Here is a 27723-nt window from a genome sequence, read left to right on the forward strand (position 1 = left end):
TCCTGGCAGGCAGCAACTGGTAGTCGGCGGCGGCATGCGACAACAGGCTAGGCGAATGGTTGTTTTGATGTTGTAAAAGCAAAAAAAAATAAATTTTTTTTTTGCTATTTTTAGTATTTTAAAAATGGATGCATTCTCTTAAAAAAATAAAAAAAAAATAAAACAAAAAACGTATAAGCGAATATTATTTTTATGTTTTTTTCCTATTTTTTGTTTTCAAAGACTAAAAAACAAAAACAAAAATTGATCACAAACAAGCCCTTATTTGCTGCCCATTTTTATGAAAGCCTCTTAAATCAATGAATTTAAAAAGTGTCTCATTAATAGGATTTTTTTGAGATCAAATTGGCAATCACAAAGATCGGATTATCCTTTTGTACACGCTAATAACTTATTTTGTTACACTTGTTTTGTTCAAGAAAATTTATCATCAAGGGCTTTGAATTTTGAAAGCACCGGAATTTGAAAATATATAATATAACCCACTTAGTGTGATGGTTATCATGTTATACTTTAAAAATATTTTTGATACTTTAAATTGGTTTGTGAGTGATAATTTTCTTTTTTTAGCGTTTCATTTTATTTTGATAAATTTCTACCATTGTGGGTATTTGTTTGTCATGTTGCCTTGAGAATGCTTAAAAGCATTCTACTAAATTACAACAAATGCATCTTGGATCACCTTTGTGACTAAATTCATAGTTTTTGTTTTTGGTTTCGACTTTGTTCATGTTTTTCTTAGTGTTTGTTTGGGTCACCTGCAACTTATTAAAAAGTTATCGCACTGCAGCTGTGCCAGGAAGCTAGTGCGGAGAAGAACTGTTTATTTTGTGCAGTTGTGCAACAGTTGTGTTGTAGCTGTTTATGATAAAAATATCTTTTTGCCCCTGTATTATTGTTCTGTTTATAGTACAATCAACTCTGGTTGCACAATTTATACATGAAAATATAAATCCAATTTGAATATTACATGATAAAAACTGACACCTCACTAAACAATGAGTAATATAACAATCAAAATTAAAAATAAAACTATTAAAATAACAATTAATATTATCATAATGCTGAATTTGAAATGTGCAATCCATACGAGAAAGAGGGCCAACCACCAAGAGCAAACCAAAATTTCAGTGGGCATACATAGAGGCCACATACCACAATGAACAACCCATCTGCTATGTCATAGAAAAAAGAGCAAACCACCGATAGAAACCCGAAAAGAGCAACCTCCAAATGCCATAGGAAAAAGAAGCCTAAAGTCCAAGTCCGTTCCTTCGAGAGGCCACAAACCACAAAAAGCTAGCCACGAACCACATTGAACCAAAAACCGAATAGAGTAAAGAGCACAAACAACAAAGACCAAATGCCTCCAAATTTTGAAGGAAAAAAATGATAAATTCTGAAATCCCATCCTTCTAACAGAGAAATTCGATTTCTCTCTAGAGCAAATCCACAAATTGCAAAGAGCAAGTCACACATGACAATGAACCTCAAACCGCAAAGAGCATACAACATAACCACAAAGAGAAGGGTTAGAGGATGGAGAGCAAAGGAACCAAACAAAGCCGGAGATCGGAGAGAAGCGAGTGAGGAGAAAGCAATCCCATGACACTGGAGCCGGAGATTGGAGAGAGGTGAGAGAGAAGATATCTAGGACAGAGACACGAGAGAGGAGAGCGGGGCATTATCGTGAGAGAGTTTGAACCGTGGCGAGAGGAGGGTAGCCAGGTAATAAAATTGCAAAAAAAATGCTGCTTGTGTTTAAGGCTGCAGTGACTAAACCATTGCCATGTCGCTACAACCAAACATGATTTTTTTCATTTTCCCACTATGCCACAGCAAATAAGTTGCCCCAAATGGGCCCTTCGTTAATAGTCTCCATCCATGTGCCATGGTTTCTTTCATTTACAACACATGCAATTAAAAGTTTTAGTTAGTTTTTTTTTTTTTTTTTGATTGCTGTGTTGATTTTTTTGTTCAGATGTGGACATCTTATGATCATCTTAAATTGTATAGCTATTCCCCTTCCTTCAATACCCAAAATAATCAATGCATTTTTAAATTGTTTGAAAGTTTAAAAACGAGTTTTCTTCATATGATATTTTATGTTACTTTCTTGAAAATACATCAATTAATTAATTGCCTAATAATTAAGATGAGGCTATTATATTTTAATAATATGTGATTCATAGAAATTTCAATTTTGATCGTTTAATCAATTTGTATCATTGTCTTGTAGTTTTAATAGCGAAAAATTGACCAAATTAAACTCCATGGAGCTTATTATGGTTTGAATTTTTTTGTCCTTCAATATAAATCTTTTTGCCCCTTGAAACTTTTAAAAGGTTGAATATTAGATTCTAGGATAAAAACTGTTGGGGCTATAATGATTATTAAAATATAAGAGACCAATGTGGATATTTTCTCTTTTTTCTTACCGTAAAATCAACATTATCTTTGTCAATCTTAATTTTACCAAATGTTTATATGCTCTACTCGACAACACGAAACCAAATAACCATGATGCTCGTTGCCTAAATATCAGACATCTTTATGCTTAGTTCACGTAGAGTATGTTATTGATTTTCATCTCAATTTCACTCCACCTTTTAAGAAATGATAATAGCAAGCTCAAGACATGAATGTCATTATTGAATTTATCATTTGATCTTCATTTACTAATGTTAAGATAAAATTATTTATTATGATTATTGCAAAGATTATTTTTTTCGTTCTAGGGTAGAACTCATTTTTGATTGGATATATACATTTACTAAATATGGCTTCTCATTAATATCTAATACTGCTTTTATTACTCTAGCAGTTGTAGCCTTTTTATCTATAGGACCTTGAAGGTAACACTCTCAATAAATGATAGATGCATAGCTTTTAAGTTTCCTTTTACGGAGATCTCTCGAAGATGTTGATGCTGTTTTCTTAATGAAAGGCCAATGCAGCATCTTCCCGTATGAGTAATCTTCTATTTGCATTGTCAATTATCTAAAAAATTTTCCATTTAAGTTTGTTGGTTTTTACTTCTCCCTCTTTATCATCGTTCCTTCTTTTCCTTTGGAAATTTACAATTTAGTTTGATTCAATTTAACACAGAGTAAAATGAGAGCAAAAAAGATATTGCAAAAAGCTTACGTAAAAGATAATAAATTTTGTAGTTTGGTGAGATTCACTCCCATTTTCCACAATTACTTAGAAAAAATATTCCATTATAATTGATAAAAAGGTGCAATACTATTTTTTCTTTAAGAGGAGAAGGTTAATGAAGGACTCCCCTATAAAATAAGAGGTTGTGATGAACCAGTTTAGAAAAGAACCTTAATTTGTATCCCTGATTTGTATTAGGAAAACTATTTTGTGGCATCACCTTGCTTGCCTCGGCACAAGAGCAATTACTTCCATCACTGCACTTGCTTTTGGCACCTTTGCTTTTGTTTCTGGAGCTGCCATTGACGCGGGGCTGATGTGCGGGACCGGTTGGTCCGGCATGTCGGTGCTGGTCTAGCAGGGAGGCTGAACCAGCCAGCCTTCTAATGGGGCAGAAATTACTGCCCCTTCCTCCTTTTGTTTTGCTATTCTATTCCCTTCCATGAGGGAAATCCCTTCCAATTCTATTCCTTGAAATTGTGACTTAAATGTTTTTAATGCTACTATACATAGTCTATTCGCAAATATATTTTGTTGTGTCCAAATTTAAATTTAAGAAAACGGAGAAGGATAGCCATAGGAAGTGGTAAGGTTTTGAATCACTATTTCAATTGAGTTCATCTCCTCAGGGAAAAGAATGGCTCTGCTATTAAAATGATCTGCCTACGTTAATTGAGTTTTTTACATCATTTTTCATTTTGTTTCGGATGGAATCCCACCATCTATACCACAAAGTTTTCTGTTCCTTAGATTTAAGGTTTGATATCTTGCCAATTCTACCTACGAAATTTCTGCAGTTTAGCTGAAGGATGCCAAATTGTTAATCTGTCTTCTACGTAAGATAAAACTAGGAAACTTTTGTTATGAAGTCATTTCAAACCATCTGACTTACCTAGCGAAACATGTTTTAGGAGCTACGACCAAGATCTACCGCTTGGTTTTCCTCTTAGTTTTGACTCACAATATATTGTATTCTTCCTTCTCTTATTTTGACTTTTTTTAGAGAATTTCATCTCTCTCTTTGACCACCGTGCACTTGGCTTCCTCAATTTCTCATAAATATGCAAATCCATGTAATCTACTATATTCTGTACAAGTGATTGGAGCGGATTTTATTCTTATCTTATTTATTTTCTTACTCGGAGAATGCTCTTCATCAATATTCCCTATTGATACTTTCGTCCTGGGAGAAATTTTTCCATATGGAGTACGTATGCAACTCTGCGTGCGGGCTCCAGTAATATGCCGCCATTGTATCTATCCTGGATCTCATTGCCGACATTGTATCTGATTCATGCTACTCTATTAGGCCAGTGGTCGCTTCACCTTTCTACACAATCTTTGAGCAACAAGAACTGACTATCTTTGATCACTGTTATTTACAAACTCAAATGATGGTAATTTATGTGCCACCTTGAGCCTACAGAAGAATCTTATCATTTCTAAAATTATATATATTCTAATTTATTTATAATATAAATATGCACTGTCAATTATTATAATATCTTCTCATTGTTGAAAATATTCTCTTTTACCGTTCTTTCTTTGACTATTCTCTTCTCATCTTTATTTACAGGCACATTTATTCTTGTACTTGTATGCTAATTTAGTAAAGATGATATCTTTCTAATTATCTCCTAAAGATATGAGTTGTTTTTTGGTGCAGTCAGAACTTTTAGTTATCAAGAAGAAGAATAGGCGCTACTGTCCCATCTACTTTCGGAAGGTCTGTTCTCTTTCAATTAATAAAGCAAAATATTTATTGATACAAATACCAACAAACATAGATTTTTGCCATTTTCGTTCCCATATAGGAAGATTTAGAGAGGGAACTTTTGAAAGCCTCAAGGGGACCCAGAGGGCCTGGTCTTTCTCAACATATAATGGTAATTTATTATGAGTTCACGCCTCAACTACTTTGGTGGTCCCATCACTGCCTCGAAACTTAACGTAGTATTTCTTATACAGGTTGGTAGTTTGGAAGACGTTCTTAAAAAAATGGAGGTAAGGAAGAAAAAGTTATTTATCTATCAAATATGAGTGGAGTTACAGTGTGGGCATTGGGGCTATATATATATATATATATATATATATATATATCTTTAAAATTTTCTCATCATTATTTTCTGTACACTATTTTTTTTTTAATTCCCCTTCACTTAATGTTTTACAATATAGAAAAAAATAATTAATTTATATTTCATATACATTCTCAAATTAAATAAATATATGTGTCGCATATACATTTAAATAAATTCATGTGTCAGGCAAATTGGGTTAAAAAATATTAAAGAATTTTCATTTTATAATATTTTATGAAACAATTAAAGTTTTGTTGATGAAATGATTATACTACTATGTCAAATAAATTCATATGTCAACTTCGGTCTTAAGCTCGAATAAAAAAAGTTTAGATTATTTTTAAATTATTCTTACAAATTTCTGGCTCACTGCTTACAAAACTGGACTGTAGTTTACCATTCAGCAGTTTGATTCAATGTGATGTATAATCGCAGGTGAATGACAATAATTCTGGATGGGATGATCTAATTTTTATCCCACCTGGAAAAAGTTACACCCAGCATGTTGGCGAAGCTGCGTCAGGATAAATGAGCATCTTTGTCGCTTCAATGCCCAGCAGCAATTCTGAAAGGAAATTTATTCTTTCCTTTATTCTTTTCTAAAACAGGTTTGCCGCTAGAGCTTCTTATTTAATTCCTGGATTTTCTGGCAGATCTTGAATTTTGAATTTGATCTAATTTTAAGTGAGCCTGTGAGTCCGCCGAAGTACGAGTTTTGTTTATGGCCGTTGGAAAAATCTAGTATAATATTATGATTGGAGATTAGGGAGGCGGTAAAGAGGAGTAAAGAGATGGATGTTGCTGCTTTGTATGGAGTTTTTCATTCAAGGAAACTTATCTTGTGTTTTTTATTTTTTTCCTTAAATTATAATCTTGATAGGGTTTTCAATTTACTTTCATTCAAGTTATAAAATTCTCGAATGCTTGTACTCGAGTGTTTGTATGCACGCACGTGCGAGTGTGTGTGTGAATTATCCTAAATTTGATTCATAATTGACCTGAAAATCTGGTTTTACTAAAAAAATCTCGAACCGACTCTCCTTACTCGGATTGGGTTTGGGTCAATCAGGTTGAATATGAAATGAGGTTAGTTAGATCTTCCCATTTGTTAAATAAAGGGTTTGATTTATGTCATGCAAGCTTGGGTTGGGACAAAGTTGTGTCAAATTTGGACACAGCCTGTTAACTTAAATTGACTTGTTGCTGACATTTGGTCACCCATCTCCATGCTCAGTGATAAATCGTTTTAGCTCTCAAATTGTACATCTATCAACATTATTGTAATAATTTTTTTCAAAAACAAATTTTGGAGATTGAGGGTCCGTTTGGGGGTGGCGGTGCGGTACAACAGTGCAGTTTTGTCTGTTTGGATAAAGTGTGTTTTGATAGTTATTTCAAAAAGTTACCGCTGAAATCTATTTTTTCCTACCGATAGGTGTAGTGACAATTTTTTAGCTGTGGTCCGATTTTTTCAAAAAAAAAGTAAATCATCTCAACTTTTCGAACATAAGATTATTTTTCAGCAGGTTCACAGATACAATTGTTTTAAACAAACCCTGAATGTCCTATCATATAGTTTGGTTTTTCTCAAAGAAAATCATATAAAACAACCCTCATTATTGCCCTACATCCAATTTTACAATGTGTGGAAAATCAATTAACAAGCGCTCGAATTTACTATTTCAAAATAGGGCCATAAAACAATGCAATAATAGATGCATTATAAGTATTTTTTTTTTTTTTGCATGGAGCTTAATTGCAACATTATCATCCTTGATTAGTTTAACTATCAATCAGGTACCAATTATTCAATGTTTAGTGATTACAAAGAAGGGTACTTGGCTTCCGCCTCTTTCAACAATGAATTTTAATCTCTCTTAGAATCGCTCGATAACTATGATGCCAATTACATCAATTTAAACACAATGAATTTAGCATTGACAACTCATATATGAAACTTCTTGAAATCAAGACGAAAACTTGCTTTCTTTTATTTGCTAATTAAAGTTGTTGGCTCTTTCACCCAATGCTAGTGATGGTTTGAATTGTTGGGCCATCCATTCTACAAAAACAATGAGACTTAGACATTTCACCCTCCAATATAATGCTGGTCAGACTCATCAACTAATCCACCTAGCAACTCAATTTTCATTTTGAAAGTAGAAATACTTGAGATTATCGAAGGCAGTTAAAAGATTTGAACTATAAAAAAGGCTTTAGATTTTATTTTTTTATTTTTGGTTAAGACCCTTTTTGATGACATTCAGGTATAGTAAATTAGTTCTGTGCATGTGATTTGATATTATGTTGAAAATCTTCATAAAAAGTAGTTTAGAAATTTTATTATGTCTTCTTAGAACTTTTGAACGTTAAAGTTAATAAATATGATACCATTATTTTACTCTTCATAAGTATACATGCATTAATAATTATATTTCTAATAAAGAAATGCAAATACAACCAAGCTAAATTGAATATACTGTTTTAAATAATAATAAAAAACTAAAGTCTTATCTTATTTATTTGAGTTTTATTTGTTCATCCAAAAAGGAGTCAGTACAGATCTAAACAAGGATCCAACGGTCCAGAATGAAGAAATATGATGAAGGAAGATCCCGTGTAAGGAGATTGCGGGACCCATTGAGTTAGCCGAACCAAGCTAAAGAGTCAAAAATTGATGTGAAGACGCTTGACCTGTACCAAGCAAGCAACTCACCTAGAAGTTCACCAAAATGATGTCTGAATCCTTAACCAAGGGAGAGCCGACTCAATATAGAAGGTTATCCCGCAGGAGAGCTCAAACGCGAGAAGGGATAGTTCTACAGAGCATTTTTGCTCATCTAGTAGATACCAAAAGGCTTCTCGCCATAAACAAAATCTTTGAACCCACTAAGATTAGCCAATCGAGCTTAGCCAATCTAGCCCAGCTGATTGAGATAATCAGTCGAGTTGAGCCAATCTAGCAATTCTGATCAAGATAGTCAACTAAGCTAAGCCAATCGATCTGTTATAGAATACCTAAAATACCTATGGTAACCCCATTCGAAAGGGGGCAAATATGTAATGTTAATATTATATCAAATCCTCTATAAATAGGGAAAACACTTATTGTAGAAGGGGCTATTACATTTTTACTCTTCATTTAAGAGAATATCACTTCAATAGTAAAATAATTTCTCCCTTGCACTCTCCCCTCACACACTATTCCTTGAGCTTGATTTAAGAAATTTTTTTTTGATTCAATAACATGATTAAAAAATATAGCTGTTCTATAAAACTATAATAAAAACAATGAATTTCGAATCTAATTATTACACCTAACATTTTTTTAGTAAGGAATGCCAAACATTTTTAGATTTGTGGCTAAATTTCATTAAAAATTTCTATGTTGTGTTATAAATGATGTTGACACATGTCGGAAGATTCACGGTAGTAGAGTAATTATTTATCGTCTTAACGCTGCACAAAAATTTAGCACACACACAAGTAATTGAAGTGACAGGTAGTAACACCAAAAGTTTTTGTGGAAAACTCAAAAAAAGAAATAAATAATAAGGGCTTATACCAGTCAGAACGATCCACTATAAGTTGATTAGCACACGTACAGTCAATTGTCTCACAGATCAGAAATTATTAAAAGTTTTTCATGATATAATAATAGTATGCAAAATGATTTGTTGAATGATGATTGGGAGCGGTTACAGTTGGGAGTAGTTGCCAGTAATTTATGCATCACTTTCGAAGTGCATCTCTGCAGTGTGTGCATGGCGATGCATTGCTTCGCAGGATGCCTTGTTATTCCTCCATGTTGGTTTTTACTCTGCAGCGTACGTGTGACTTTGCAAGGGGCTTCATTGAAACAAGCATGTGATGGTCGATAGTGGTTGACAGAGGCCGACGAGTGGTGGTCGACTGTAGTCAGTGGCTACAGAAGTAAAGAGCTTTCCTCGAGTCTTTGGTCCGAAATGACACTGAAATTCAGCTCATTCTCCTGTTCCAGCTCCAAGTTGAGCTCTTCCTTCAGTTTAAGCTCTAGGTCTCCTTTGATGAATGGGGTATGACTCAATTTACAGAATCTGAGAGTAACCTCTATATAAATAAGGAATGAATGCATACAACTCCATCGGGTGAGTAAGAGAGATTCCCCGGATCAGATAAAATTTTGTGAACATTTAAGTTTCTTAATGGTGTCGAAATTGAGTGAACTTGGGCTAATTATATTTGTCTTATCGAGACACTAGATTTGACTATAAGCATGTCAGATTTGAAATCCATTAGGCATTCCAATTAGCCACACAAAACTTCCAAATATGGTTTAATGACTTAATCTTAGCTTGTTCTGAATTGAATTTGGCCAATTTTGGTGTCATTGGATCTTCCTCGTCAAACCGATTAGTTTGAATGCAAGTTTACTAAAGTCAGAGTTTTGACTTTTTATTTTAAGTTAAGTTTGAATGTTTTTTGCTTAAAAATGCTCCATGATTTGTGCTAATCATCTTTAGATTTGTACCTCATGACAAAATTTGTTGATGATATATCAGGTGATGAGCTATTATAAAAAGTTAATAAGAAATAATAAAACTAGCATGATTTCATGCAGAAATTCTAACAAAACAACCCAAACTCCTTTGATAATCATAGCCAAGTACAACTATAAAAAAACTCGTCCTTTATGAACCACTTGTATTCAACTCGTTAAATAACCCGTATTTGATTCTTCAGTTAAGCAAGAGAGCCGAACACAAATAATTTTCTTAAGTTCAATTGATAAAAGAGCCGGACACAAAAATAATATTTGCTCATTACTCTTCAACTCATTTTATGTCAAAATAATTAAATAAAAATATTTATTTATATCCTCTTTTATACTAAGTTTTTATAGTATTTAAAAATATTAAATATAGTTATTATTTTTCTTAAATTTTTTTGGGTAGTACAACTATAAAAAAAATACAAGTAGGTGCTGGATATATAAATACACATGATTTGGTGGTCTGTCTGTAAATATTCCCAAAATATAGCTGAGGCCTGTGTCCCCCATTCCTTAAAGAGTGTCAAATATGTAAATACAGTTGTTCCGCGGCTGTAGAGAGAAGAGGAGACACAAAATCCAAGCAACTTTTGTTTCATATGGGAAAGAGGGGATGTCTCTGTGCATGTGAGGTGAAGATCTTCATAGAAGTTCAGTTAGAAATATTTATTATGTATTTCGTATAACTTCTGAACGCTGAAGTCAGTAAATATAATACATTTATTTTACTGTTTATAGCCTTACATGCATTAAGTATCCTATTTATAATAAAGGAATGCAAATACAATCAAGTTATAAAGAATATAATTTTTTAAATTCAAATAAAAATTAGATAAAGTATTATTTGATTTATTTGTGCCACCTGATAAAAAAATATAGCCATTTGATAAAAATATATTAAAAAAAAACGAATTTTAAATCTATTTATTGGATGTAAAAATTAGATTTTTTTTATTAAGGAATATTAGACATTTTTAGAATTTATTGTTTAAGGAATTTTGAATCTATTTTGTTAATAAAAATATATGTCGGCAATTACACCCAGATCACTTAAAATTTATTATTTATAAATCGACCACACTTTCCTCTATTTTTCAAATTCTCACTTAAGAGAAAATATTCTATCAGGACTCCGCATGCAGAGTTACTTGCTGAGTCCAATGAAATCAAGCCACGCGACGGTGATAGGAAAAATAATAGAATCTGTCTGGTAACACAAGAGAATATTCCCCCGGTATTAGTCATGTGCTATTGTGTGTTATTCAAGTGTTATTAATGTGTTATTGTGTTATTATAACTCCGGGAATATTCCCGGAACACAATAACACCTGAATAACATACAATAACACATGAATAACATAGAATAACACGGTGAGAATATTCTCATGTATTACCGTGCCGATTTTTTTTATATACCTCCATGTGACGTGATTTTATTGGACTCAACGCATAACTTTACGTGCGGAGTCCTGATACAATAATTTTTCCTCAGTTAAATATTGAGATTCATTATAAAAGAGCAGTTAATATTATATGAGCACAATATAAAAGAGCAGTTCATATTATATGAGCACTTGATTTGTAAATACTAATGTTTAGGATGGTTCTTATGTAATTATAACTATAAAAAATTAGTAATAAAATAAATAAAGTAGCGTGATCCGACCCACACGTATTGCTTTGATAATCTAAACAGCATCTACAAATATGTACGAATTCAAAGGAGAATCGAGTCGTCAGGGGAACGATTTCGGATAAAAGCCCGGGAAACGTTTCCCCACTTTAAAAGGAAGAAGTTTTTTCACCCCCAATCGTTACGCGCCATCCATTGTATGGTGCTGAGAAATGAACGGTTCGATTTGGTAGGTTCATAGTACACGTGGTGAGTCATATTCATGGTATGGTTCTCCCTCGCCGTCGGTCACCCTTCCCCCGCCCGTATCATTTGGTGGAACCACGATTTTCTTTTCGCCATTTTTATAGCTTCGTTCTGCCTTTTGATTTCTCGACCTTCGCTGGATCCCGATGAGTTACCAGCGCCACGATCACCGCCATGGCTGGCCGCCGGGAAGGGTTTCTGGCTGCCGGAACACTCCGTCATCGACCTACCATGCTCGCCCACCGGGTGTTCGCTTCCATCGGGGATTTGAACAGCCGCTGTCTCCGGTCTCTTCGCCTGGTTTCACTCTTGTTCTCTTACGTCGCGGCGGTGGTCGGGGATTACCTTGCCCTAAGGTAATCGCGGACTTGATATCTACTTGCCCGGCGGTCCCCGTTGATTTCTTCGTCCGTGCAGAGGGCAACGTTGCCGCGAAGCTGTTCTTTCAGCAGTGGTGCCATGTCTTAGAAGCGCTTGTCTTTTTTTGGAGGCGTCGTCTCGAAGGCTTTCATTTGCTCACGCCATCACTGATTTCCGGGGTTTCGGTTTGTTCTGATCGAGATGAATTGGAGGAACGCCTGCGAGTGCTCTTTACGAGTCACATCAACGGATTGCTGGAGGGGGAATCGGTGCAGAAAATTAATAGTAGGATTGGTGAGGTTTCTGCGGAGGTGAGTAAGGTTGGGAAGCAGCTTTCCCGACCCCAGCACTTGGGGTTTCATCAGAAGTTACAGGAAGAAAGAAAGAGTTTGATAGAGGAATTAGGGTTGCTGAAGGACAGGCTGGGGGAGTTCCGCGCTGCTTTAGGTTGCCTGCTTGATCATCTTGGCGGGAAGAAGACTCTTGGGCTTCGAGAGATGGGGCAAGTTGAGATTTTTAGGTTTGATGTTGAACTTGACTGGGCCAGAGTTCACCATATTATTTTGAGGGAGTGCAAGAGACTCAGTAGTAGTTTACCTATATACTCTTACCGTAGGGAAATTCTTCGGGGTGTGTCTTCTAATCAGGTATTGCTACGCCGGATTTGTTTATGCCGAGTCCAGTAATTTAATTTTTTTGAATTAATTATTGAAATTATCTTGACAGCCCAGTTTTTCTCAGCTATTCTTTTAATTGACAGTTCAGTTCTTTGTCATGTTAGTTTTCTCTGTATTTTAATCGTACTTTCATCAATTATGTTTCTTTAAGGCCAAGTTTAATTTTTTCTTGTACAACTGGATTCTTCTCTTAAATAATGTTTTTTGAATAGTTGAGATTTGTCTAGATTGTTAAATATTTGTTTTTTTTTTCCATCTTTATTCTGATGAAATATTTTTATTAATCTTTTCTGGGTCGTTGGGCTTATTGTTTTAATCAAAGCTTCACGTTTTCATCCCACAAATTTTTGTAGGATTTCCCATACATTGTATTACTTTGAATGAACTGCTCTAGTTTCTTCCAATCAAGTAAAAGCTCATTGCACGAATTAAAATACTAAGCGATTAATAAGAAAACCAGTGTGGACAGGATTATTTCTTATGTTTTAGCGACACGGGGTGATGAATCATGTGCAAATAAAGAGAAAGAGGAAAAACATTTGAGTTGATGTAAAGGGTCGAATAATCTAGGGATGGACTCACTGAGAAAAAGACTGCAACTTCATATCTTTAGTGTAGAGGAAAATATTAAAATGGAGAATAAGCAGAAGGTTTGGATTTATTGCAGCCTTTGTTGCCAGGAATAGCTTTTTAGCTATAGGGAAAATTTTTTGTCAAGATTTTCAAGAATAAGAATCTATGCATATTTTTTGTAATGTTAAGATATTATGAGAATTAAGTGAGATCATTTAGTGTCAGCAAAAGTTTTAAGCATACATGATGCACATTTTTGTTTCTATGGTTGGTGATGCTCTCTATTCTTATTACAACAAGGCTCATATCGTCATAAGAAACTAACTTATCTTGAGCTTTAGAAAACGTGCTTGCTTTGCATGCCTTAGTATATAGGGGTAATATTTAGTCAGTATATAGGGGTAATATTTAGTCAAGTTTAGTTCAACAAATGCTTTAATATGACAATTTATGTTTGGCTTTAACTCTACTTGCAATGAACTTTTAGTAAGCTTGAAATTTATTTTTAATTTATTTTGCCCATAAATATCACAGAGTATACTGTTTTATGTATTGTATATTTTATGTAACTAATTATAAAAAGTTGACTTTTCATTAAAAGTCATTGTAAAATTTAAGATGGAATTGAAATTAGTTTAACCTATTTTAAGTCTAGTCAAAGTTTGTGGGAGTTTTGAGTTTCAAGCTTTTGTAAAAACTTTGGCATGAACCTTGTATGGGGCATTATGATATCTTCTGGAGCGATTAGGCAGACTTCTAACTTTTCTATTGATGATACTTAGAATCCAAGGTCAATTATGTCTATTTTTGTCATCTTTCATCAAGGGGTTTGTGGAATTATTGTATTTTTCGAGCCAAATCCTTTTGTTTTTTTGTTTTTAATGTACATCTTGGGTAACCATATTTTTTACTCATGTTATTAGAAGTGTGGATGATTTGCAAACTTTTTAGAAACTATGTTTATGTCATCGTGGCTTTTATCACATTTATGTTTTTTTTGTGTTTTATCCTTAGGTTTGTAGAAGACATGATGCCATATGTTTTGAGATTGGCAATGTAGGCATGCTACCAGCTGCATTAATATAAACATGACATAGAATTCTCAAAATCCAATTATGCTGTGCTCTGAAGTAATTATGGGGGTCACACTGTACTATGGATGGATTTTTATAGCATAATGCTGGATTTAATATTTATAATTATGCATGGGATATTTGTGAGGAATCATATTAAATCTTGATCATAAATGGGTGTTGAGAGGCTTGAAAGAAACTTCATGAACTGGTATGTGTTGTAACAAAGGACATACATGGAAGTTCTAACAAATGTAAGAATGTTTAGGCTGATTTGATGGATTTTGAAGGTTTAAGAGCGAAATGGCTATTTTGGAAAAGATTTGGGGTATGCTTTCCTTTAGAATGGTAAAGTTCAATGCACTTATGTTGTTCTGTTCATTTATATTGATATATTTTTTGGCATTAAATAATAGCTTATGGAATTTGATTTCTGAGAAAAATCTTAAATCATTATGCCCAACTTATGTGGTTCCATTACTTGTAAATCTGAATAGATTCTGAGAAGTTTGTCCTTTTGTTTTTTCCTATAGGTTGTGGTCTTGATTGGGGAAACAGGTTCAGGAAAGAGCACACAGCTAGTACAGTTTCTAGCTGACGCTGGCTTAGCTAGTAGTGGATTGATTATTTGCACTCAACCGCGCAAGATTGCTGCAATGACTCTCGCAAGGAGGGTTTGTGAAGAGACTTTTGGGTGTTATGCTGATAACTTTGTCAGTTTCCATGCCACCACCTTATTTTCTCAGAGGTTAAAATCTGGAATAATATATATGACGGATCACTATCTACTGCAACACTATATGAATGAAACAAGTTTAACTGGTATTTCATATATCATTGTTGATGAAGCTCATGAAAGAAGCCTGAATACTGATCTCTTATTAGCATTGATCAAGAAGAAATTGCTCGAGAGACTTGATTTACGTGTTATAATAATGTCTGCTACGGCTGATGCTAGTAAACTGGCAGATTTTTTTAATGGTTGTTGTACCTTTCACGTCAAAGGGAGGACTTTTCCTGTTGATATCAAATATGTTACTGATGTGTCTGATGAGGATCTTTGGTGTCAGACCCCAAAGCATATTCCCAGCAATTATTCTTCATACCTTTCTAATGTTATCAAAATGGTGAGCATAATTCACAAGAAGGAGAAGGCTGGTGGAATTCTGGCATTTTTGACTTCTCAAGCTGAAGTAGAATGGGCTTGCGAAAATTTCAGTGATTCTTCAGCAGTGGTCTTACCACTGCATGGAAAACTTTCGCACGAAGATCAAATCCGTGTTTTTTGTAACTACCCAGAGAAGAGAAAAATCATTTTTTCCACAAATGTGGCAGAAACTTCGCTCACAATACAGGGCATCAAATATGTTGTCGACTCTGGCATGGTTAAGGAGAGCAGATTTGAACCAAGTACCGGCATGAATTTGCTTAGGGTTACCTGGACCAGTCAAAGTTCAGCAAATCAGAGATCTGGCCGAGCAGGTAGAACAGAACCAGGCAAATGCTACAGGCTTTATTCTAAATCAGATTTCCAGTCAATGACAGTGCATCAAGAGCCCGAAATTCGTAAAGTTCACCTTGGAGTTGCTCTTTTGAGGATCCTTATCTTGGGCGTGAAGAATGTACAGGACTTCGAGTTTGTTGATGCTCCAAGCCCGGAGGCGATTGACAAAGCCATGCAGAATCTTGTTCAGTTAGGTGCAGTTGTGTGCAAAAATCATTTCTTTGAGCTTACTTCTACTGGTTCTACCTTGGTTAAATTGGGTATTGAGCCTCGGCTTGGCAAAATAATCCTAGAGTCATTTTCATGTGGTTTAAGGAAGGAGGGTGTTGTTCTTGCCGCAGTTATGGCAAATTATAGTAGTATATTTTGTCGAGTTGGTAGCGATGTGGACAAGCATAAAGCTGACTGCTTGAAGGTCCCTTTCTGCCATCATGAAGGAGACCTTTTTACTCTGCTTTCTGTTTACTTGGAATGGGAAAATAAAGGCACAAACAAAAATGAGTGGTGCTGGCAGAATAGCATCAATGCCAAGTCTATGAGGAGATGTCATGAAGCTGTATTGGAGTTAGAAAATTGCCTAAAAAATGAGCTCAATATGATTACTCCCAGCTATTTTGTATGGAACCCGCATAAACCTAGTGAACGCGATAAGGATCTGAAGAAGGTTATTCTCTTTTCTCTTGTGGAGAATGTAGCTATGTACACTGGATCCGATCAACTTGGTTATGAAGTGGCTTTAACAGGGCAAAAACTGCCGCTTCATCCTTCCTGTTCACTTCTGGTATATGGGCAGAAGCCAAGCTGGATCGTGTTTACTGAAATATTGTCAAGTGAAAATCAGTATCTAGTTTGTGCAACTGCTGTTGATCGGGAAAGCCTGTGCACGGTTCGACTCCTTTCATTTAATATTGCACAAATGGAGGAGAAGAAGATGCTTACGAAGATTATCAGTGGGCTTGGAAATATTCTACTTCGAAGGTTATGTGGCAAGTCAAACCATGGCATAGAAAGCATTATGTCATACATTCAGAAAGAATGCATGGACCGAAATTTCTATATTAGAGCAGATTTCGATAGAAGAGAGATCCATTTATTTGCTTCTTCAAAGAATTTGGAAAAGGTCTCTTCCATGTTTAATGATGTCTTAGAGTGTGAAAGAAGATTGTTGAGGGAAGAGTGCATTGAGAAATGCTTATTCATTGCTGTTGCTGGAAGTTTTCCTTCCTTTGCACTATTTGGTTCCGGTGGTGAAATTAAGCATTTGGAACTCGACAATCGGTGTTTAACAGTGGAAATATTCTATCCTCGTGTCCATGAGTTGAACAATAAGGAACTTATTCTGTTAATTAATCAGAACATTTCAGGTATAGCTAATATTTATGTATTTGGAGGGAATGGACAAGAAGGACCAGACACTTGTAAGTGGGGCAAAGTAACATTTCTTAAGCCCGAAGATGCACAAAAAGCTATCACTAAGCTAAATAGGTTGGAATTTCATGGAAACTTGTTGAAAGTTGTGCCTGCAGTGGTGGCGGAACGTAGAAATTTACCTTTTTCTGCTGTAAGAACCAAAGTATGTTGGCCTCAAAGGCCTAGCAGGGGAGTTGCACTTGTCGAATGTTCAGCTGAGGATGCTGAATATATTATCAAGAATTGCTGTCCTAAGTTTATTGGAGGAAGTTATGTACAATGTTCAGCCAGCACAAAGTTCCCAAATTGTCTTTTTGTGACAGGAATTAGAAAAGATGCTTCAGAACGGGAAATATACTACGATTTTCTAAATGCAACTAACGGGAAAATTAATAGTGTTAAACTTCTTAGGGGAGAAGCTATCGATTGTCGTTCAGTTGATAGTTATGAGCAAGCACTCGTTCAAGAAATTGCTCCTTTCATGCCTAACAAGAAGCACAGTTTTAGAGTTGAAGTTTTAAAGCCAGAGCCAAAAGATGTTATGGTGAGAGCAGCTATCAATTTTGATGGAAGTTTACATCTAGAGGCAGCAAAGGCTTTGGACCATATCCAAGGAAAAGTCCTTCCTGGCTGTCTTTCATGGCAGAAGATGGAGTGTCAGGATATGTTCCATAGTTCAATATGTTGTACTACACGCATATATTCAGTCATCAAGGGACCGATGGAATCTTTGCTTGAAATGTTTAAACTTCAGAAAGGTATGCTTCCATTTGATTAGAAATTTTTTGTCAATTTTAATTTTTATCTTTTTGACTTCTGTGGTAATTGCCTTTTGTGACTTTCTGCTGGGTTACAGCTCCATTGCTCAGGATCTTGTAAGAGAATTTGATGAAAATTAACCAAATTATGATATTCACATTGTGCATCAGAAACATGTTGGCAGGAATCTCGAGGAGATCTAACGATCAAAAGTATAAAGGTAGAAAGCTGATGTTGGCCTCATTTTCAGTGAAGTCTAGTTTTCTTCTTAGGGTTTAGGGTCTAGCCTTAAGATTCTCCCTCTAACTATCTTATAGCCTTAGAAATGAGACCCACATCATTTTAGAAATCCAAACAATTTCTTTACTATTTTGAAGTTCTGCATGTGTGCTTCTTGACGTCTAGCACTTAGGAGGTTGAAACTGACATGAGAGAACTCAAAAGGAGTCCTCATAGGATCGTTAAGCCCTAGAGTTGCCTTATACACAATTTGCACATCCACTCGCACAAATTTTACAATTTGGACAGTCAACTCGTTTAATTATCGTAATTTACATCACATACGCCTTTATATGATTGATAATTAATCGAAACCAAAATTAATTTTCAAAACGATCGATTGCGAGCTCGAAATTTGAAGAAAATTGAAATTGATGCATTTTTGACCCGATTGTCGACGAGGTTGTCCGAACAATCCCGAATCATGAAACGGATTGCGCCGTCGAGTTCAGAACGTCGAATTCACCTAGAAAGGACACCCATTTTGATATAGTTTTGTGCACGAGTGAATAGTGCGCGAATTGCAAAATTTTAATATTAAACATTTAAAAAAAAATCATTTTACCTAAATCCCTAAACCCAAACTCGCGCACCCACAACCCCCTATTTGTCCCATTCGCGAGCCAGCCTATGGAGACTGAACTCCCTCCCCTTCGCAAAACCCTTGCTGGCTAGAGGTCCCCCCTTTCTCGCGAAGCTTCGATCGAGGTCCCCTTCCTAGCTCTGGTAAGGCTTCCACTTACTCCCTGCCGCACTTTGGTACGGCTTCCACCAACTCCACGTCGTGCTTCGGTTTTCCGATGGGTTTGGAGTTTTTTTTGGGGGGGGGGGGGGGGTTATTATGGTCGAGTGATTCTTCCCTATTGGTTGGTTTTTCCTTAGTTTGCTTGGTGTTTGGTTTTCTCTATTTCTCTTGAATAGAAAAGCGAGGTGCCTCTTCTTCCTCTTCTCCTTACCCTCATTTCTCCTTCTTTCCTCCATTTCATTTGTTGTCTTTACTTTTTCTTTTCTGCTTGAAAATGCTTAGTTTAATATATATAGCAGCCTTCGAAAGGGTCTCCTTTTTGGGTTGTGCAGAGTGCTATGTGCGTAAATACGAGAGTTCAGGTTCTTCTTGAATCCAAATAGAAGTGGTAATACCTTTTGTTTGCATATGAACGGGTACTTTCTCATTTCATTGTAAAGGTTTCATTCGTATGTGAAGTTATTCTCATCCGATGGGTTTGCAATACATTGCAATGGAGTAAGTAGAAATTTCAATTTCTCTTCGGAATTATACTTGTGGAATTATACTTGATTACTTGAAGATTGGTTCTAGTTTTTTTTATATATATAGGATTTGAGGTTTTCTCTTACTCTCTTACACTACCTTGTGCAAAGCTATTTAGATGAATTGTTTTATTGAATTGTACAAAGAAATTGATGCAATAATTTCATGAAAGGAGAAACCTATCATTTGAGACTAAAAGCCTGTGGACTTTCCTTGATTATATAAGGTTATATTCTTTGAATCCGAATTTGCTTATGGTTTCAAATTGATTCATAGTTTGAAATGGGGAATATACGAGCATTGTTTTTTGAAATATTTGGGGTGGTTAAATTCATACCATGTTGGGTAATGTGGAAACCCGGTCCACCGAATTTAATTATCTTCTTAATTAAGTATCCCACCTACCGCTCACCTACCTCCCACCTACCGCTCTCATGGTTCCCACCCCTACCTCCCACCTACCGCTCTCATGGTTTCTATAAATCGCCTCTTTTGGTTTAAAGGAATGCAAACCAAGCAAAGCCAAACAAAATCAAGCAAAGCCAAGCCTCAAGTCAAGCAAGGCTTAGCCAAGTCACCTTGAGAGCTAAGAGAAAGAGGTATGAAGAGAAGAAAATATAGATTTTCTTGTAAACGTCGAGGCGTTCGACGGTGTAATTCCTCGAAGTAGTAAAATCCTCTACAGCTTCGTGTACGTAGGCAATTTTGCCGAACCACGTAAATCTGTGTGTCGCTCTGGTATTTTTTCTGCGTGCAATTTTTCTCGTTTCATTTTTCGCTTTATTGTCGTCGTTTTTCACAACAACTGGTATCAAATCCCTGTTTCAAATCTAAGGAAGAACAATTGGCGAAGACGAAGTGATGATATCGGGGATCGAGAAGTTCAATGACACAGATTTTGCTTATTGGAGGATGCAGATAGAGGACTACCTCTATGGGAATAATTTTCCTTTTCCGTTACTAAAAGGAAAACGACCAGAAAAGATGGACGAGACGGAATGAAATCTATTAGATCGACAGGTTTTGGGGGTTATACGATTAACCATGTCGAGATCGGTTGCCCACAACTTTATCGAGGAGAGGACTACCTCAGATCTCATGACGGCTTTATCAGGTATGTATAAAAAGTCATCGGCGAATAATAATGTGCATCTGATGAAAAAATTATTCAACATGAAGATGTCGGAAGGTATGTCTGTTGCTTAACATCTGAATGATTTCAACACTATCACAAATCAGTTGTCGTTTGTTGAAATTAATTTTGATGATGTGATACGTGCGCTGATATTGTTGGCATCATTGTCAAATAGCTGAGAAGCTATGAAGATGACAGTTACCAATTCTGCAGGTAAATCTAAGCTGAAATATGATGATATTCGTGATTTGATTTTGGTTGAGGAGGCGCGCAGGAAAGATTCTGGCGAGACCTCGGGTTCGATTTCAGCACTGATTGTTGATTCCAGAGGGAGATCACAAGACAAAAAATCAAACTTTGGAAGATCAAAATCAAAGTCACAGCAGGAAACCTGCTGAAATTGTGGCAAGGCTGACCACATAAAAAAGAACTGTAGGAATCTTAAGAAAAAAGAGAATGATGTCGCTAATGTTGTATCTGAAGAAATACAGGATGCACTATTTCTGACAGTTTATAGTTCTGTTGATGATTGAATACTGGATTTAGGAGCTTTCTTCCATACATCTTCCCGTCGAGAGTTAATGCGAAATTATGTTGCAGGTAACTTTGGGAAGGTATATATGGTTAATAGAAAAGCTCTAGACGTGGTGGGGATCGGAGATGTTAATATTGCACTCCCTAACAAGAGCAAATGAACTTTACAAAATGTTAGACACGTTCTTGAGTTGAAAAAAAATCTCATCTCTGTTGGACAACTCAATGAGGGTGGTCATTCAGTGGTGTTCTCAGATAACAACTGGAATGTTACCAAAGGAACATTAGTACTAGCACGGGGTAAGAAAACTGACACACTATATATGACCAAAGATTTACTCAGGCGTGGACACATGAGTAAGAGGTGCATTATGAGGAAGTAGAAGAAAGTCCATTTCTTGAAAAGTGGCAGAGCGCCAAAGGCAGTAAAATCGGACCATGTACAGACAAATGGTGGAGAACCACAGAGTTATAAAGAAATCTTGCAAGATGAGAATTCGAGCAAGTAGGAGCTAACCAAGAAGGAGGAGACAGATTCCCTGTCAGGGAATCAGACTTGGGAGCTGATAGAACTTCCACCAAGGAAGAAGACATTACATAACAAGTGGGTGCATCAGATGAAAACTACGCTTGATGACAGTAAGAGCTACAAGACTGGACTTATTGAAAAGGGTTTTCAGCAGAAGCAGGACATTGCTCATGCAGTGGAAGTTGTAAGTAGATACATGAGTAACCCAGGAAAGTTTGGTGGTACTTGGTTATGTTGACAGTGATATGTCAACTGAGGGTGTTACTTGTGAGAAGCTGAAGTTTTCAGCTGTGTTCAACTTCAACTGGTTTTCTGACATGATGACATGGACCTTTAGTTGCAGAGGTGGAGGATATCATGCTTGAGGAAAATGTCGGTACAACTAGTAGATGATGCAGCTAGTAGGTGATGCATTCAGTGTCCCAGTCTCTAAGTGAGAGAATTGTTGGGTAATGTGGAGACCCTGTCCACTGAATTTAATGAGCTTCTTAATTAAGTATCCCACATACCACACCCACCTACTGCTCACTTACCTCCCACCTACCGCTCTCATGGTTTCTATAAATAGTCTCTTTTGGTTTAAAGGAAATGCAAGCCAAGCAAAGCCAAGCCTCAAGCTAAGCAAGACTAAGTCAAGTCATCTTGAGAGTTAAGAGAAAGAGAGGAAGAGAGAGAGAGAGAGGAAGAGAGATAAGAAAATAGAGATTTTCTTGTAAACGTCGAGACGTTTGATGGTGTATTTTCTCGAAGTAGTAAAATCCTCTGCAGCTCCGTGGACGTAGGCAATTTTGCCGAACCACGTAAATCTGTGTGTCGCTCTGGTGTTTTTTCTGTGCGCAATTTTTCTCGTTCCATTTTTCGCTTTATTGTCCTCGTTTTTCACAACATACCATACTTGAATTGGTGAAGGTATTTGTTCGGCTATATGGGTTTAGCTTTACTGTCTTGGATTTATGGAGTATCTTTGATTCTCTTTTACTGTTGAAATACATTATTGCTGTAATATAATGAAATTAGACATGAATTTTCTTGGTAAAAGAATTTCTGCTTGCAATTTGGAAGTTTTCGTTTGTTATTGCTGCTCGAAGTGAGTTCTCTTCCTTTCTTCTCTTCTTTAGCCATCTAATGTGAGGCTCGTTTTCATGCTGAAATTCTTTTACTCCTTTACTTGGATAAATAAGAGTTAAAGATGAAATTCTTGATCCTGAATTAATGGATTTACGATTCTTCGCGATATATTCTTTTGAAAAGTATTGTACTTGTATTGGTGTTTTGATTCTCTTATCGAATTAGTTAGATTTATTTTCTTTAACAAATCAGTAAGGGATTTCCTTCCCTTGGCCCTTGCTTTGATGTTCAATAGACACGAACAAATTTTTTGGTTATTTGATGGGTTTGTAGTCCCTTATTAGTTTTTGCACATGTTTAGATATGCAGATTTTGGGTGAATAATTTGATTTAGCTTTTGTATGTTGAAATATTTAACACTTCAAGATGGCCATCTCTTTATGCATTCCTTATTATTCTTAAACCGGGATGGCTGTGAAATTTGTTTGAAGACAGAATGTGGCGTTTTACATATGTTGGCCTTTCATTCTCTGATACCTTTTAGGCAGGTTTTGGTTCGGTTATAGGGACCATCTTTTAGAGGTGCTATAAATTTCATACGAATCGATATAAAAGAAGTGGAATTTGTTGAAGGTTGTGGCTGGATCATTAGCTACTTGTTTATGTTGTGTATAAGCCTTAATATCATGGACGAATAGCTAGTTACTTGCAATTGTTAATGCTAAAACAAAGAAAGGCTAACATGTGGATTTATCTTGAGAATTATATTTGGTACATGACTCATTTTGAATAGCAAACCCTTATTTATTTGAATAGGCATATGGAATATCAAAGTGACTTATAGGTGGGAGGCGGGGCTTTAAACACTATTTTGGTGGTTGCTTTTAAATACGGAATTGATGGCTTTCGAGCAGCATTTGTTGGGTTTGTTTGGTGGTTTTGAGCTACATTTATGGGGTATATATTGTGACTTTTTGGCAACATATGTTGGATTCATTTGGTAACTTTTTGGAGGCTTTTACACATTGATTTGGGCACTTTGAGTACTGCTTTTTTGGAGGCTTTTATATACCGATTTGTGCGCTTTAAGTGTTAATTTTGGGTAGAGGTTTAGGTGTTGTATCCTTGGAATATTGGAAAGAAGTTTCAAATGGGCTTTTTAAATTCGTATCGTTGGATATTGGGAATTGTTGTAAACGCGGTTTTAGTGGCCGATCCACCCTTCACTTCTTCGCTCTTTCGGGTGGATTGTTCCCTCTTCTTTCTCTCACCCCGTTTTTCTTCTTTTTTTTCTTGCTTTTAGTTTGATTTAGGTGCTTATGTCCGAAACATAAGCACACATATATAGCCTTGGTTATATATGAACCATCAAGTAGGACGGTTTCGAGGTTTAAGGACAATGATGAAAAAAACATCTAGGTATGTGTGAGAAGTTCTATCACAATCCCGACTCAGTGACTTTGAGAGAATGAGAGATTAACATACCGCTTCTCTAATACTTAGTAAAAAGTTACCCCTTGCTTTAAGAGACAGTTGAAAGTTTCAGCCTAATAATGACTGTCTCATTAACTTTATAAGGTATGAAAATTCTTTATACCATGATTAATAAAAAAAAATCTTTTAAGTGCATGACAAATCAAATTCTCTTTTGAAAAATAAAATCCTCCATGAATATTTTATGAAAAATTCATGGGGTAGACATATGAATCATGTTAGAAATTACCATTTTTTGTGACTGTTAGGTTGTCAATCTTTTACTTAGTCTTGGATTACACATACATGGTGCTTACTGTTTTATTTGGTCACCAGGGTCTTGATTTCGACACAGAGTCCTGATTCTGAGTCTACCCCGGCCCGAGTGCTTACGATCTTCTTCGGTGTTCCGTGCTTTTTCTACGATTTTCTTGGAGTTTCCATTGGTCACTCAGTTTTTCTTCGAGTCTTTTATGAGATGCATTCCCACTTATTCTTTTATACATAAATGTATGTTTGCCCCACCTGCAAAACTCCCTACTATACTTGTTTACTTCCACCTGCAATGCTAATCTCATTTGTAGGAGCAGCAGACTCGCTAGATACGCATTTATTTTATATTTGTAGCATTTTACTGTCTCTACTGCACATTATACTGTTCTTCTTTACTGTACATTTACTGCATTTTCTTTACTGCTCCTTCTACTGTTTCTTTTATGTGTATTATATATTTTAGAATAAGAAGGCAGTAGTCTGGTTTTATAGGAGGTACATAGCAACAGACCACCGACCCAACAATTGCATGAAACATTAAACCTGAAATTGCTACGACGCAGAGCTTGGAGATAACACCGTAAGCAACACGACGAGAATGTATAGAAGAACGACTTCGAAAGAACAAACAGGTTTACGATAACAAATTTTTCCTTAGAATTAAATAACAAGTCATAGGACTTCGAGGTAGTTTGCCTAGCGTGACATAAATCTTCATCTTTTCTTTTAGGCATTTGCACAACCATGTTGTGCAATCTAAGCCTTAACTCGCTTTAGTTTTCGAGTTTGTCGTCTGATACGACGCAAACCATCCTATCTTTCAGACCATTTGTATGACCGTATCATGCAAATATAAATCTTAGATGATAAAAATGACACGATGAAACATCGAATAATAACTTCTCAAAATTGAAACCAAACAATATGATAGTTTGGGAAGTCACTGAGGTTCTCCTCAGGATCCGTGATATCCACTAATTTTCTTTCCTTTGACCCTAGAAATAAATGTTCCTATTTGGTACTTTTTCCACTTGATTTTTCTATGTCCAGCCTTAGAAACCTTGAACTTTGAATTCATGAAGATAGTTACATCTGATTATCATCGGGAGTTCTCTTAAGTGACTTCAGTCATTTGAGAGACAATTAACTATAGAGGTTTGCCTCTACACATATCTTTAAGAATCATATAATATAAATCCTTTATAATCATATTAGATATGAGAACTTGTCAGCTTATATAAAAAAAAGGTTCGCTAACCAAAACGGATGTCATGAATTCATTAGTTTGTTTAATCGAGCTTCACTACCAAGTAATGTATCTATTTCTCGGGATAAATACATTATTTGCTGTGTTGTGCTTGTTTATTTAAACTATTAAATGAATGAAATCCATCCAGTCTCATTTTTCAAAAATTAAAATATTATTTAAAAAAATCAATATATATATATATATATATATATATATATATATATGTCTAAAGAGAGGGAAAAGGATTAATTTTAAGGAAGCAGAAGAAGGAAGGATTGATAAATCAAAACTACATTTTATATTTTTCAAGAGAAGGAAGGATTAGTTTTGACGGCCTACACCTACCTGACCAAGTGCAACCCCCTTGAACTAGGACATGAGGCTGACCAAATGTAGGCCATCCGAACCAATGAAGAAGGCTAAATTGAGCCGAGTAGAGACATCAACCGATTTCTCGTCATATATCAACTTGAGGAAAGAATTCAACATTGTCGACTATCTTATGAGCACCCTTGTGATTCCTCATCTGGGACTGAGAACTGGTGATTCACCATCTGTCTGATAGCTTAGCCTTTCTCTGTCGACAAGAGTTCCTTGTTTAGGGATCAATAGTTGGCAGTTAGATTATTAACAGCTGGTCGACAAGCCAAGCCTATTGGATCAAGTCCTGTCGACCCGAAGACATGGTCCACCGGCAATCTCAATTCAACATAGTCCGACAAACATGTCTTGTCAAACCAAGATCGACTGATTTCAGTCTGCTTAGTCAGAGAGCAGCCGAGTTGAGGGCGCATACATGCAAAATCCTTAAAATATCATGTAATGCCCATTTTAAAGCAAGGGTAGACATTTAATTTCATTTCATATGTTGTACCTCTCTCTTCTATAAATAGCAGAGTCGTTTCTCTTCTATAAATAGCAGAGTCGTTTCTTGTGAAAAGATTAAACAACAATTCAAATTATTGTTCATTAGTGTGGGTTTCCATCTTTGTCTCTTTATCTCTCATGTCTTATACTTTATTTCTTGGGTGAGATTCACAGACATATCAAAATTCAACAACCTAAAAGTTGTGGTGAATATAGATCATGCCACAGACACGGAATGGAGTAGCACACAGAGAAAGTCCCAACAGAGACGGTTAACATGTAATGCACTTGGAAGTTTGTGCAGCAATAGATTCAGAAGCTGAAAGGTCAGATGATAGATGCTCTCATTGAAGCATTGGCTCGGGGAAGGGAGCAGAACCTCGGAGAGGTAGGGCCGACCCAATTTTCGAAGGGAACCCTTGCTTGAGGAAAGGGAAGGAAATTCATAGCACCTCTGCAGTGCATGATCGACACCGATAGATAGATAGTGATCCAAACATATTGTGGTGCCTGCCAGGCAGTGAATGCATTCTCTCGACAAATTTCTAAAGTTGAGCTCTGTTGACCTCATTTTTAGTGAGGTCTAGTCTTTCTCTTAGGATTTAGGATCTAGTCTTAGGGATCTCCCTTCGACTATCTTAGAACCTTAGAAATGGGACCCGCCTCATTTTAGTTCGACCCACTTCTGTCCCTTTTTGGAGTTTTGCGTGCGTGGTATCAACTTCTAGTACTTAGAATGGTGAAACCGACATGAGGAAACCCAAAAGGGATCCCTATAAGACCTTCCTAAGCCTTAGGGTGACCTTTTGCACAATTCGCACTCCCGCGCACAAACTTTGCAATTCAGAGAGTCGACACGTCCGATCGCCACGATTCACTTCGTTTGCATTGTTACTTGTCGAATGTTCGTGTTAACCTTTTGAAATGATCGATCGCGGGTCGAAATTTTGTGAAATTTTAATTTTGACGCGTTTTTGACCCGATTGTCGACAACGTCGTCCGAGCGACCCCGGATGACAAAACGGACTGCGCCGGCGGGA

At 36.1% G+C, this 27723-nt stretch overlaps 2 protein-coding genes across 5 annotated transcripts in view; both read left to right on the top strand.

Moving 5' to 3' along the window:
* The window catches only part of LOC110021520 (protein TIC 22, chloroplastic), a 19863-nt gene extending 13769 nt beyond the window's left edge, over positions 1-6094 (top strand). For both annotated transcript variants that reach the window (XM_020720046.1, XM_020720047.1), the window contains exons 5-8: positions 4826-4885; positions 4974-5045; positions 5128-5163; positions 5676-6094. In XM_020720046.1, the coding sequence (XP_020575705.1) occupies positions 4826-4885; positions 4974-5045; positions 5128-5163; positions 5676-5768 (261 nt within the window). In that variant the 3' untranslated portion in view covers positions 5769-6094. The remainder of the gene's footprint in view (positions 1-4825; positions 4886-4973; positions 5046-5127; positions 5164-5675) is intronic.
* A 5441-nt stretch (positions 6095-11535) lies between these two features.
* Positions 11536-27723, top strand: part of LOC110021513 (ATP-dependent RNA helicase DEAH11, chloroplastic-like) — a 35269-nt gene continuing 19081 nt past the window's right edge. For all 3 annotated transcript variants that reach the window (XM_020720034.1, XM_020720036.1, XM_020720035.1), the window contains exons 1-2: positions 11536-12657; positions 14867-18005. In XM_020720034.1, the coding sequence (XP_020575693.1) occupies positions 11797-12657; positions 14867-18005 (4000 nt within the window). In that variant the 5' untranslated portion in view covers positions 11536-11796. The remainder of the gene's footprint in view (positions 12658-14866; positions 18006-27723) is intronic.

This window comes from Phalaenopsis equestris, unplaced genomic scaffold (assembly GCF_001263595.1).
Source record: "Phalaenopsis equestris unplaced genomic scaffold, ASM126359v1 Scaffold000134, whole genome shotgun sequence".
Classification (NCBI taxonomy): Eukaryota; Viridiplantae; Streptophyta; class Magnoliopsida; order Asparagales; family Orchidaceae; genus Phalaenopsis; species Phalaenopsis equestris.